Source organism: Ruditapes philippinarum, unplaced genomic scaffold (assembly GCF_026571515.1).
Source record: "Ruditapes philippinarum isolate M1 unplaced genomic scaffold, ASM2657151v2 ctg446_1_1_1_1, whole genome shotgun sequence".
NCBI classification, from domain to species: Eukaryota; Metazoa; Mollusca; class Bivalvia; order Venerida; family Veneridae; genus Ruditapes; species Ruditapes philippinarum.
Window position 1 is genome coordinate 296276 of NW_026862956.1, and position 14202 is coordinate 310477.

A 14202-nucleotide genomic window follows, 5' to 3' on the forward strand; every position below is an offset into this window, starting at 1 on the left:
ATTTGCTCGGGTGTGAAATCACTCTTGAAAGTAATTGCACTGCTGTTATGTTTATGGGAAAGAACCTGAAGTTAAAGATATACTGTGCTCAAATTTGATAATAGAAAATATTGATTATTGCTTAACAGTATCTTTGTTAATATAAGATAAACCCATTTTGACTTCACATAAAGTAGATATGTTAAGTTTAAAATTCTACACACTAAAAAAAAAGGTTCTCACAATATGAATATATAGTGTCATTAAAAAACTGGCAGTTTTTTAAAGAAAAAAAACAACTTTATTTGACCTGTAATAAGGAACACAGCTTCCCATTAATAGTTTATTCGTTTGTCTACCTTAAATTTAACATATTCCCGTAAGAAAATTTTTAATTTTAATAGATTTTTATGATTTTAAAATAATTTTTTCAAGAAAGAGCATAGTAAAAAATCATAAGCAAATTTTAAATTGACAATTTTTTTTTTTTAAAGTTTTTTTCCCAAACTTTAATAATTTCCCTGAAAAAAGTACAAAAATTTTTTTTCCCGAAATCCCGAAATTTTTGTCACTGGGTTAAATTTGGGTTGCATTTCCCGGGTTTCAAATGTATTTAAAAACATGGGGGGCTTTACAACTCAACCGTTTAACTGGCTTAAAAGCTCTTTTCCTTCAAGGTATGTTATTTATGTAATTTTCAAACAATATTATTACTCAATGGATTTTTTGCCATTTATAAATGATTAGTGGCTGCTAATAGTGAGTGGCCTAATGAATTAGCTTTGGCAGTGATGAGCTCCATTTATGAATTTTTCTTTAGGTCAGTACATTAAAGTTACTTTAGAAATTATTTGATTTTCAACACTAATTTGTTTTAATGTTATAATTAAATACCAACATCTTTTTCAACAACTTATGTATTTTATTAATTGTTATATGACAGGAAATGAGATACAGAAAGTTGAAGGTTTAGAAAGCCTTCATGATCTCAGAGAACTAGTCTTAGATCGTAACAAGATCAAAAATCTGAATGAAACATCATTCATTAACCAGTGGAACCTGCAAGAGTTACATATGGAGGAAAACAGACTGCGGGATCTCACCTACTTTAACTGCCTGGAAAATCTACATAGACTTTATCTGGGCTCGAACAGAATTCAGGTAAATTAATGATTTAAGGTTAGTTAGAGTTGTTAATTTATTTTTAAACTAATGGATGTATTATGTTATATCAGTAATCCATGCTATTATATCAAAGTTGATGGTTTTACTCAAAGACTTGTGATCTAGTCATAGTGTTTCACTATTTCCTATAAAATATCAACTTGGTTCTAATCACTAAAGAACAAGTCCTGATTTCTTATTTCTCAGTTCAAATGCATTGTAATATGTTTTGTTACAGAAATTTTAGAAGATTATTTTATGCAAACATTCTTGTATACTTTGGTGAATACAATGAAATGAAATATGTATGTATTTTTTTAAATCACAGATATTGTTTTATATATTTAAACAGGAAGTTGGGGAGTTAGAAAACCTGGACCATTTACAAAACCTTATTGAGATCTCTGTTGTTAACAACCCTGTAAGTTCTTACTTTATATAGATATTCTGCCATCTTAGTAAAGTATGATATAAATGCATATATTTTCTAGGTGAATATTTCAACAAGTTTATATTATATTATACTTACAGGAAAACTTACTTTAAAAAATATTGATTTTGTTTGTAAAATTATTCATAAAAACTAAGCTTTTCATATAGTAAATTTATTTTCTGTTAGAAATCACTATTGAATATCAAGTAAAATAATATATCATAATAATTGACATGACATGTTAATTTGTACAATCTGTAAACACCTTGCTTGAAATAAAGTAACCATGTTCTTTAAGTGGCATTATACCCATCCATATATAAATGATGAGTGTACACCTAGGTATAGGTCAAATAAGTTTACCATGTTGTCATAATTGTTTCTACCTTGAATGCATAACCAGTAGTCTATTTGACTTTTGAAAATTTCTGAATATTTCTTTTGAATTAATCTGTAATGCTCAAGTGATTAATAGAGTAGGGGCAATTCTATATTTACATTTTTATAGTTTAAACATTTGTCATTATTAACCCTTTACCTCATATATACGCGAAACAACGCACTTTCGACCCCCCCCCCCCCCTTTTTTTAGGCCTCAAAGAGTGAAAAAATGGCCTATTTAGGCCCCAAACACATGTTTCCGTTTGAGAAATGTTGCCAAAAAAATTGAGCACTTTTTCGGCGCCGCCCCCTATCCAAAAGATACATCAGGGGGTTGCCAGAAGGGGGATGTGCCCCCTTCTGTTAGGGGGGTTGGAAGGGGGGCGGAGTCCCCCTCATCGCCAAGAAAATTTTGGACTTGTGAGAGGCTAAAAATGACCCCAGGTCAATCATAATGAAACGTGTAACCAACCCTGAAAAGCCTTTGACTCTATCTCAATCCCTTGACAAGTTGCAGCACTTTGAAATAAATTTTGATGGAAAAAATCAAGGCAAAATAGTGATTTTTGGCAATTTTGAGATGCCCCCTCGTTGCCATGGTAACAGGAAATTTAAGACTGAGCATGTCGTTACAAAGGCAATGGTCCAGTCAACATTTGTGCCAAGTTTGATTAGTATTGAAGCATTTTTCATAGTTTCATAGCAGTTTGAACTTGTAACAGGAGGCTTTTCAGTGAAAACGGCCATTTTTCACAATATGCTCATGGGGGAAAGGGTTAAGTATGGTCAATAACTATTATAATAGATAATGTAATGTAATATATAGCTAATTCAGCTAAGCTTGTCTGTGGAAATTGAGAATAATGCTTACACCACCCAAATTCAAATACATTTTAAATGATGAGTTAATATTTGAGCCGCGTCACGACAAAACCAACATAATGGGTTTGCGACCAGCATGGATCCAGACCAGGCTGCGCATCTGCGCAGTCTGATCAGGATCCGTGCTGTTCGCTTACCAACCCTATTACAAGTAGAGAAACTGATAGCTAACAGCATGGATCCTGATCAGACTGCGCGGATGCGCAGGCTGGTCTGGATCCATACTGTTCGCAAACGCATTACGTTGGTTTTGTCATGGCGCGGCTCATTTAAATTTTAACACTTTCACCTTTAACCAATACCTATATGTTGTTTCTCTGTCAAAGGCTTGGTCATTTGTTAAAGTAAGTGTATAACATTGTATGATGAATTGGTCTTCTTTTAAACAAAAAAAAACATGCTCTGCTGTATATATTCATCTTTATGTGCCCATCTTCTGTTGGTAGAAAGTTCAAGTCATGTTTTTATACCATTTTATTTTTCAAAAACAAAACTTTTTACAATGTAATCAAATGATTGTGTAATGAAATATATAATCATAATTTTTAGCTCGACTATTCGATAAGAATAAGTAGAGCTATTGCAGTCACCCGAGCGTCTGCGTCGGCGTAACCACTTATGTTAAAGTTTTTGTAATAGTTCAAATATTTTCAAAGTCCATTGACATATGGCTTTGAAACTTTGCACACTTGTTCACCATCATGACCCCAACCTGTAAACAGGAGGAGGTAACTCTATCAAGCATTTTGACAGAATTATGCCCCTTTTTCGACTTAGAATTTATGTTCAAGTTTTTGTAATAGTTCAAATATTTTCAAAGTCCATAGACATATGGCTTTGAAACTTTGCACACTTGTTCACCATCATGACCCCAACCTGTAGACAGGAGGAGGTAACTCTATCAAGCATTTTGACAGAATTATGCCCCTTTTTTGACTTAGAATTTACGTTAAAGTTTTTGTAATAGTTCAAATATTTTCAAAGTCCATTGACATATGGCTTTGAAACTTTGCACACTTGTTCACCATCATGACCCCAACCTGTAGACAAGAGGAGGTAACTCTATCAAGCATTTTGACAGAATTATGCCCCTTTTTCGACTTAGAATTTACGTTAAAGTTTTTGTAATAGTTCAAATATTTTCAAAGTCCATTGACATATGGCTTTGAAACTTTGCACACTTGTTCACCATCATGACCCCAACCTGTAGACAAGAGGAGGTAACTCTACCAAGCATTTTGACAGAATTATGCCCCTTTTTCGACTTAGAATTTACTTTAAAGTTTTTGTAATAGTTCAAATATTTTCAAGTCCATTGACATATGGCTTTGAAACTTTGCACACTTGTTCACCATCATGACCCCAACCTGTAGACAGGAGGAGGTAACTCTATCAAGCATTTTGACAGAATTATGCCCCTTTTTCGACTTAGAATTTACGTTAAAGTTTTTGTAATAGTTCAAATATTTTCAAAGTCCATTGACATATGGCTTTGAAACTTTGCACACTTGTTCACCATCATGACCCCAACCTGTAGACAACAGGAGGAGGTAACTGTATCAAGCATTTTTTTTACTATCAAGCACTAAGAATAGTCGAGCGTTGCTGTCCTACCGACAGCTCTTGTTTGATTTCATTATATAGGTTGGACTTTTTAGAAATATTAATATGTATAATTATAATAATATAGATATTTTAGTAATCTTTGCAACAAAACAATAACAAAAGAGCACATTGACATTGAAAAGACATATGATTTTTAAAGAGGCAAGACTTTAAGATTGAATAATACTCAAGTGGGTGCTAGGGGGCAAAGATGGTGCGATTGTTGTTTTCATTGCTCCTGGGGTTCACCCCTTTAACGAATCTTTTTACAGTCTTCTTTTATTGTTTCATTTCTCTTCTCACAATATATTACATAATTATATAGGGTTGCTAAAATGAAATCTGTATAAATATAGATGTTAAGAATAAACATAGACTTGAATCTTTTTACCTAGTGTTATGCTGGAATAAATCATTGCAATGTTTTTGTACTGTGGTTTAACTGTTGTTGTATTCTTGTCTTGTTCAGCTTTAAATAACAGCTTCATGTGTGTTCATTCTTAAATATAATATTATCAATTACATTGATTCATATAATTCAGCATGTAAACAAATTGTATACATTGAACTTGTATTATATTAACATCTCTGCATTGTCTGCTTGTTTGTCAATTAACATTCCATCTTTCATTATATTCCTGACAATACAAAAAAATAATGATAATAAAATGAAAAAATCCAAAGGGTAGAAAAGAGAAAAATGTATGCATACTTTTATATATAGATAATGTCAGTGCTTATTTGTAACTTTCAGTGCACATAGCAATAGGTTAATGTTTTAGCTTGATTGGTAATCATTTGTAGCATCATATTTTCATTGTAACAAATTTTTATCATAATGTCTTGTATCCATGTACTTTTGAATTGATGGCTAAAGTCTTATTTTATGTTATATGTGATGTCTTGAAAGAAATTAATCATGCAATTAGAAAGATCACAGAAGATATTTGCTATATTTAAAACATGAAGCTTTACCTTGATAAAAAAGAGTAACATCTATCATGTTTCATTAGACTGCACGGCGGCACCTGCATCGTCCATTACTTGTGTTCCGGTTAAAGAACCTGATGGTGATAGATGGTATTCCGGTGACGGATGAAGAACGAGCCAAAGCTGACCTGTACTACATGGATCAACAGGTCAGTAGAGTAAAACATGTCATTGTTACCTCCCATCATTTATAGATGTGGCTTTGAACTGTTTTTTTTTAACTTTCATTCATTATCTCTTGCAGTTTGCAGTATTTTATAATTTGTTTGGTTATAGTTGCAGTTTTATGCATTTTTTTCATCAGATAGTATCAATAGGTTTGTTTGCAAGTTTGACATTTTATCAATGCACAATGAATCAGGTACTTTGTTATAATCATTCTAGTGACAGATCTACACTCAGCATTGTTATTTATTTGGATTTGATTCATACTTGCATATCAGTAACTTGGAACTTGTTACCAGTTCAATCAACCCTGTATCTAGTAGTCTGTTCAACAGTTATTATAAATGCAACTGATGTGAGGGGTGAAAATAGAACTCTTATGCTCCTCAATACTTGCCATTGCTTAATACATTGGTATAGACTGGTTGTTATGTACTCTGGTCTTTCCATTTCTCAGAAACTTGTTAAATTGCCTTATTTTGTTAATTACCTCAGTAATGAAAAAAACATTATTATCATCATATTTGATATACTAATATTGTTTTACTACCATGGTATTGCAGTGGAATCAATTGCCTATTATAATATCCAAGGTAACAATTTAATGTATGAATGTTGTACTCACAATAACCTGTTGATGAACATTATCCATGCATGCAACATATCTCAGACTCTACTAGGAATTTTAGAACCTATCTGTTAAATAAAAGCCAACATGTATAATATAATTGAGGGATAAAAGTAGTATTTGGAAAAAGAGTGTTTTTTAATTTATAGGAAAAGTAACACAGTTTAAGTATAAGAACCCTTCAAAAGGCATAATTACCTATATTTTTACTTTAAAAATTCCTACCCGTCTTATAAGAGGGTCTTAGCAAAATGTGCTGTTTTTGAGTCAAAATAAGGACCTCTGTCTTATAAGTGGTCGGTCTTATAGGCAAGTAAATATTGTATATATAGAGAGAGATTAAATAATGACAGGAGAGATTTTTTTTTTTGGTAATGATAATGAATAAATTTTAATGATCAATTTTAATTATTATAAACTATTAACAGACTGGAGAGATTGTTTAGATGGGTGGGGGATTATACATTACCATAGAACATTGGTGAGGATAATAATAGATTTGTTCAAAAAGTGGAGTTATGGAACACACAACATTGTGATGGGAAGCATGTTTGACACAAATCTAACAATAGAAATTAGTTAACAGCATGGTGTTTTTTATGTTCACAAATTTAAAATTACATGTTTGTAAAAATAAAAAACACTGCAGCTGAGTTGATACCAGTTCCTGCATGCCCTTTGAGATATTGTACACATTTTCTATCTATAACATACAGTAACTGTAAATCTATGACTTTTTCTGACTATTGTATATCTGTGGCTTGTATCACAGAAGGGTGAATTTCTCCTCAAGATATTTGTCTTTCTTTATTGAGAGCTGACCTTTCATCACTTTAAAATACAAGAAGTGTCTCTTATGATTAAATTATTGAAACAAGGTTGTCAAAATTTGTCTAAGTAAGAATTTTCTTTTTCCAATACTATGAATAATTCAGTAGGTGCAGTGCAGACAATATTAAATTAAGTTGTCTTCTCAAGATGATGAAGGTTATAGATTAGAACATAAAATTTGTGCAACTTTACTGTGACATACAAAAAACATCTTTACATACATGAAAAATTTGACTGTACATGAAGAAATTCAACATTTATAAATTACATATACTTTAAATGTAAGTGTATTACTTTTTTGTTGTGTATTGTGCTATAAAAATATCTATTACATTTCTGTACAAAAAATATATTTACATTTCTATACTAGGAGATAGACCTGACTTGGAAGGTAATTAGTTAGATACCTTGTAGAATAAAATATGTTTTCTTGTAGATACAGCTTTATTGTTATAATCCTTAAATGCTGGATTTATAGTAGTAGTTGTACATGTCTATTTTTAAAAATATGTTTTTAATTTAGCAAACTATTTATCTATTGCTGTTGATTTTAAGTCTTGAATAATGTCAAATGTAATGGATAAGTAATGAAAATTGCCAATAAATTATATAACTCTTAGCCTGCTATTGGCCATTGAATCTACCCATGTGACCAGTGCAGATTAAGTTAATATAGCAGACACATTTCATTCTGGTCTTCCCCTTTTTGTTTTTCAGCCAGTAAAAACTTTTAAAATTTCCCTTAATTTTTTGAATGGTTCTGTCCATGTAAGATTTTAGCATGATAGAGTTTAATACAAAATCTTGTTTATAAGAAATGGGTTAGTACTTTTTATTGTCTCTCCTTAAATAAGTCTGGGATTTTCTTTCACTGCTATTGACTGATCTCCCAGTTTCAGAATTTTAGCTAAATTATTCAGGATTTGGCATAAATACAACACTGAACAGAAATGATGTTAATATGTTTTAAATTGAAAAATTGGCATCAGTATGTTATCAAGTGGGTGGAATAGTTATCCTTAAATAAAAACAATGTAAATATGTAAATGAAAAGCAGACATATCAAATATATATCTGACATGATTGAAAAGTTAGAGCATAATTGAAATAGTAGAAAAGAGACAATATCTATATTACATTAAACAGAAATCAGATACCAATAAAAGGTAAATAAATGAACAAAGATTTGGAAAATACACTTATGAACAGAAATGGCAGATTTTCTTTACATGTTCATTACTCTAAATGGTCTTTCTTTTTTTTTTGTTACAAACATTTCATGTGGATTGAGTGAACTAGTGTTAATCTTTATATAGTATTTGGTTTGAATAGTATTTTATTATTCCTGTTTCTATTTTATATAGATATTTTTAAATCTGTTAGAAACTGCATGTACAGTATATTGATTCTTACTTCAACCTCTTTAAAATTTACATATTGCATGAACTTTGAAATTTTTTTCTTAAAATCTTAGATATAATTCAGACTCCTTTTCCTGTCTTAAATCTGTTCACGTTTTAAAGTTTCAGCCTCGCTATGTCACTACAATAGATGTAAGTTAGTCGTTGTTTCCTCGTCACTAGTAACTTCCAATAATTATTGTCACATAACCTCTCGTACAAACTGTTCAAACATTGAATCTGAGTGAAGCCACTTGGAATGCCTTTCTGGCCTTTATATATAGTCATTAACTAATATATATATATATATATATACCAAATTTCTAAATTGATCTTTACTTGATCTCATCGAGAGCAGTCTATTTGATACTTTGTCTTTGGTATTGAAACTTGTAGATTTGAACAAATTAATATTTTTAATCTTTCAGTTTGCTTCTGTAATAAAAAAAATTCTTTAGTAGTTACAGACTTTGTTTATGTACTTGTACTAATAGTATATACTTAATCTGTAGTGATACATTTTAGAGGTTTTTTTTTATAGAAATGCTATGCAAAGACTGTGGCAGTCTGTAAAATCTGTTCATTTCCTGTGTCTGTCTTTTAAATGAAATGAGAAATTGCTGAGCATTTAAAATATTTTCCCCTTCTGGAAAAAAAATGGATTGGTATTGTTTGAGTGCTGTATGTCTCTTTTAATATGCATACTTTCTTACAAACATTTCAATTCATATTGAAAATACTCTGACCACAAGCTTAAAAACAGAATGCTCTGGACCACTGATCAAAGATCCATTGATTCCCTGACAAAGCTGTCAGACTAACAGTACAGTTTTCTCACCAGTGCTAAGGTCATATTCATATTGAAATAGAATAAAAGAGTAGCTCAAATCATGTATGTCAGCAAGGTCGTTCAAATAGAAATCTTTCTATTTGAAAGACCCTGGTGTCTGTGAGTGCAAAGATATCATACTAGGCATTAAATTTGACTATAATAAATATTCTAGATAACCAAAGGCAATTCTATTTTGTTTTTAAAGTCTCTAGACAGTAGCTTAGCCAAGTAATCAAAATAGACTTGTCTCTATTTGTGGGCCAGTTTAGAAACATATTGATTTTGCAATGTTTAAGATATGCGAGTCCTAGACATTCACAAATATTTCTTGAATTACAAAATAGAAATGTGTTTTGTGTACATATATATTATGATGCTTATATACATTGTACAGTGGCATCAAAGAAATCCAAACGCGGCACAGGTAAAATGATCGTGAAGATGTTTATCTATGACAAACAAATCTGTCTAAGCTAACATATACATTGTACAAGAATGATCACATTGTTTGAATCAAAACTTTTCGACATGTGAAATGTTCAAATAAACAACACTGTTATAGTCACAATCTGATAACGTTCACAGATTAAAGTATGAAATTATCATGTAATGTTACTATAAAATTGTATAAACATTTTCAGGGGAGTATTTTGGGCACATTTGAAGTAAGTTTTATAAGTGAGTTTGCCACCATTAGTGTATTTATTTTACATTCATTATATTATATATCTTTGTTCTAGCTCATCAAACACAAAGAGTTTTGTAAAAAAGAAATATGTTTTCATTTCCTTTCATGTTTATTTCCACTTTATTTGATTAGATATTTTTAATCTTGAACTTTTAAAGATTTCAGTACTTTCTCTTTCATAATAAAGAATGGATTATTAATGAACATGGAAATGATTAAATAGATTATAGAAGATAGGCATTTCACAATGTCTTACTGTTAAAGCCAGCTTAAAATGTCTACAGTTGGTAAAATAAATGGTTTTACACCTTGGTAATATATCAGGTCTGAAGGATTGTTTAATTAAAAACAGCATGTTTGAATCATTTGTACTTTAAATCTTGCTGAATCATCATTAATACAGTGTCACGGTATATACAGGTAACATGATTTTGTACAAGACACTTATGTAAGTTACTAGTAACTGTTCATCATTAAATTGTTGTGCTGTTTAAAAAAAATCTTTAAAAAAAAAAGCTACTGGAGGGAATTGGTTGAAAACTTCACACACTTATTTGAGAGCACAGTAGGAGGTCACTGCTCAAGGCCTATAACTTTTACATGGATTTTGACAGAATTAAGGCCATTTTTGAAGTTTCTACATTATCCAGGTTCTTGTTTTATTATCAAGCACTGAGAATAGTTGAGTGCTGTCCTACTAAAAGCTCTTGTTTAAAGAAGTTTTAAATCCAGGTGTTGTTCTATCTAATTCAAGACAAGGTTGATGTGATTTGAATTAAACTTTGTAAACCTGACATACACTATGATAATATAACCAGAAGGTTATTTGAAAAATGAGAAGTATTACAAGAGAATGATTATAAGACCCTGCATCCAGTTTTGTCAGATTTATATCTGCTACCTGCATGAAGGGATTTTGGTATTACTTCATACAAATGTCCATCATTATGTATTAGATATGTAGGCCAAAGGTCAAGGTTATATACCGACAGGTCTGGTGGAAAAGCTTGTGTGGAGAAAAAAAACATTTCAATGCATTGATGTTTTTTAATATAACTTGGATCAAATGTTCACAATTGTGAGGCTGAGTGGCAGGTGCAAGATATAGTGTTGTGTTCTTGCAATAGGTCAAAGGTCAGAGTAAAACTCGTAACTTTCAGACCCAGTGTAATTTCATGTACTTAAGACCTGATATAAAGTCATGACCACTTGTAATTTTGTGATTGGCAAATTTTTTGCCAAATTTTGTAACTTTTGTTGGCTTTTTATATATCGCACATTTCCAGTGATAAGTGTATGGAATGACAAATGAAATATTAGTTTTCAAAATATATTTGTTATGATAAGAAATACATGTATGTTTAATTCATTTTGAACATAAGGTTGGGATGATATTCTTCTTGTTTTATGTAAATTTCTTTTCTGCTGTTCTCCAGCATGCACCTTATGTTTTGAGCCTTGACAGGTAACCATTTATACCTTCAGTTTACAATTTTGTTACATCTAGTAGCTTCTATAACATACAAATCCATTTGGGTTTACATACTCAGACATCAAGAGAATTTGTTATATTTTAATAGTTTTATTTCTCTTTTAAGTTTTTTTGTAGGTAAAGTTTCATTTAATGATTGAATTAGAATATTGAGTTTAATTGGTATTTTCAACTTTTTTTTATATAGGTGCATGGTTTATGTAGAGGTCTTAAATTACTGTAAGGAGACAAATAAATTAACCCTGAAAAATATTATGGTTGTGGTTTTTCCATAGGAATAAATCTGTTTATTCAATCCATCAGTGTTGTCATGATATTAAATGTATATTTAAATTAAGTTTAATATCAACTTTATTGTTAGTGAACATTCAGGAAGTACAAAATTAACTGAAAAGAGATTTTATCTTTTTTATATATAAAATGGATGTAAGACTTGTATTATAAATGCTTCTTTAGTTTCACAAAGTATTAAAGTTGTGGTTGCACATACCTTGTTCACTATTATACTAGTATCACTGTACACAGGGTTTCTATTATTCTTATCCAATAATAGGATTTTATCAAATATACTTTACATAATTGAGCCGCGCCATGACAAAACCAACATAATGCGTTTGTGACCAGCATGGATCCAGACCAGGATCAGGATCCATGCTGTTTGCTTACAAACCCTATAACAAGTAGAGAAACTCAGATAGCGAACAGCATGGATCCTGATCAGACTGTGCTGATGCGCAGGCTGGTCTGGATCCATGCTGGTCCCAAACCCATCATGTTAGTTTTGTCTTGGCGTGGCTCATATTAGTTCTTTACTGAAAATTAGATAATTCAGAATTATATACTAGTATATTAAACAGTTATTATCAATTGTTGCACTGTTATGGAGGTTTTTCATGACTTAGACAAATATTTAATATATCATTTTTATATATATATATTTTTTTTATATATATTATACTATATTTAATGATCATATAAACTTTTTCTCAAGAAATCAGATTAAGACTGTATTTTAAGATTGTATTTTAAGATTGTTTTTATTTTTTATTTTAATCATTTTAAATTTAGATGAATGATGTATAGAAAATGTGAAGGTCATTCCTGTAATTTAAGGTCAAAGGTTAAACATAGTTTCTAGTTTTTTCTATATAACTTGCAGTATACTAGTTAATTTAATCCCACCCAAATTCTTGTATTTTATAAGAAGAAAAGCCTTCACTTTATTACTCTTTTGTATATATCCATTGAAAATATGAGTTAATTGTTTCATTCACAACATGTTAAGGTTCTAGTACATTTTTAGGCAATTTTCCAAAAAAAATTTTGTGATTGTATAATTAACTTGTATATTTATTGCTGTTTTTCACATTCAACTATAGATTTTTTTTTGACTCATGAAGTAAGTTCTGGCAATAAAAATGTGTGTATTAATTAATTTGGTATGAAAAAAGAAAGATTGAGAGACTTGGAATAGTACTTGCTTCAAATGAACTATAATGACTGTAACAGCATCCAGTTATTGGCTCATCTAGGCTATATAGTCATAGGAATACTTTTGACTCTGATTGATTATAAATGTTGTTTTTTATTTCAGCCCTCAATTGCCAATCAAGGGGCAGCGGATGGCTCCCTCCCGGGTATTGGGCAATATAAGACCCAGATCCCTGTCAAGGTCACCAACATGCAGCTCGCAACCTCACCGCTCTGGAACGGCTCAATCTTCTATGATGATGCAACTGCCCAAGATAACTCTCAAAGAGGTACACTCTTTTATAATTCATGCTTTTTTTTATCTATTGTGAGTTACACTTTGAATTTGTATGTAATTATATTATGCCTTATAAGCTGTTATGCCTAAAGTAACAATTTTGAATATTTCTTGCTTCTTCTGTACTGCAAGTGAGACTTTAAGCATTTGAGCTAATAAGAATTTATCAGTTGTTCATTCCTTAAAGGAAATCACACGCTATCAGTATGGTATTGCATAAAATGTCTAAATGTCTCGCACATTGCTAAAAAGGAAATTCATTTAATGAAACTTAAATTTGATCAGGTGGAGGTAGAAGAAAATCCAAACAAGGTAACGGAGAAAACGGAATGCCGGCCCCACTCGGAAGGACCAACACCATGTACCAACAGCCAAGCACAACAGGGTATGGGGGTTTTGCGTACACCACCAGCGGGAACCGGGCACAGTTCTTTCTGAATCAAATACCTTATGTTGCTGCACAATCTTCTCAGACTGCCGAGTATGTTGAGTGGTTAACAAGGTAGAGATCCTTGTAGCTCGTCTGAGGGCGCAAGCAGAAAAATTACCTCAAATTTCTAAAATATAAAACAACCCTAAAAATTAATGACAAAAAAGAAAAGCTTAGCACTGGTTTATAAGGTATCTTATGGATCTTTGCCTTGGGGAAATTTGTTAGTAAGGTATCAATATATTTAAGTTCATTGTGGTCATAATCTGGTACCTACAAAAATGTCAAATAGTAAGTGCTTGAAAATTTTTGTTTGTACTTTAAGTATAAAAGATGTATAAAGAAAATGACAAATTATAGTTTAAGTTGTGTATGTAGATGTTAGGTATAGATCAGACTGATATTTAAGAGGTTACTTTAGAAAATGTAAATTTTTGTAGAAACAATGCTGAAAAAAACATAATCATTACAATCTTATTGTTGGCACATTACTAGGAAATACCAAGTTATTGAGGAAATGTATTGATTGATTGG

The 14202-nt window shown here is 31.0% G+C and overlaps 1 protein-coding gene across 1 annotated transcript in view; it reads left to right on the forward strand.

The window, feature by feature from the left end:
* LOC132720738 (leucine-rich repeat-containing protein 9-like) overlaps nucleotides 1-14202 on the forward strand; it is a 58705-nt gene that overhangs the window by 36724 nt on the left and 7779 nt on the right. Inside the window, exons 27-37 of the mRNA XM_060704932.1 lie at nucleotides 601-656; nucleotides 923-1140; nucleotides 1496-1564; nucleotides 3166-3183; nucleotides 5458-5583; nucleotides 6163-6192; nucleotides 7429-7449; nucleotides 8582-8611; nucleotides 9932-9955; nucleotides 13065-13230; nucleotides 13524-13740. Coding sequence (XP_060560915.1) covers nucleotides 601-656; nucleotides 923-1140; nucleotides 1496-1564; nucleotides 3166-3183; nucleotides 5458-5583; nucleotides 6163-6192; nucleotides 7429-7449; nucleotides 8582-8611; nucleotides 9932-9955; nucleotides 13065-13230; nucleotides 13524-13740 — 975 coding nt within the window. The remainder of the gene's footprint in view (nucleotides 1-600; nucleotides 657-922; nucleotides 1141-1495; nucleotides 1565-3165; nucleotides 3184-5457; nucleotides 5584-6162; nucleotides 6193-7428; nucleotides 7450-8581; nucleotides 8612-9931; nucleotides 9956-13064; nucleotides 13231-13523; nucleotides 13741-14202) is intronic.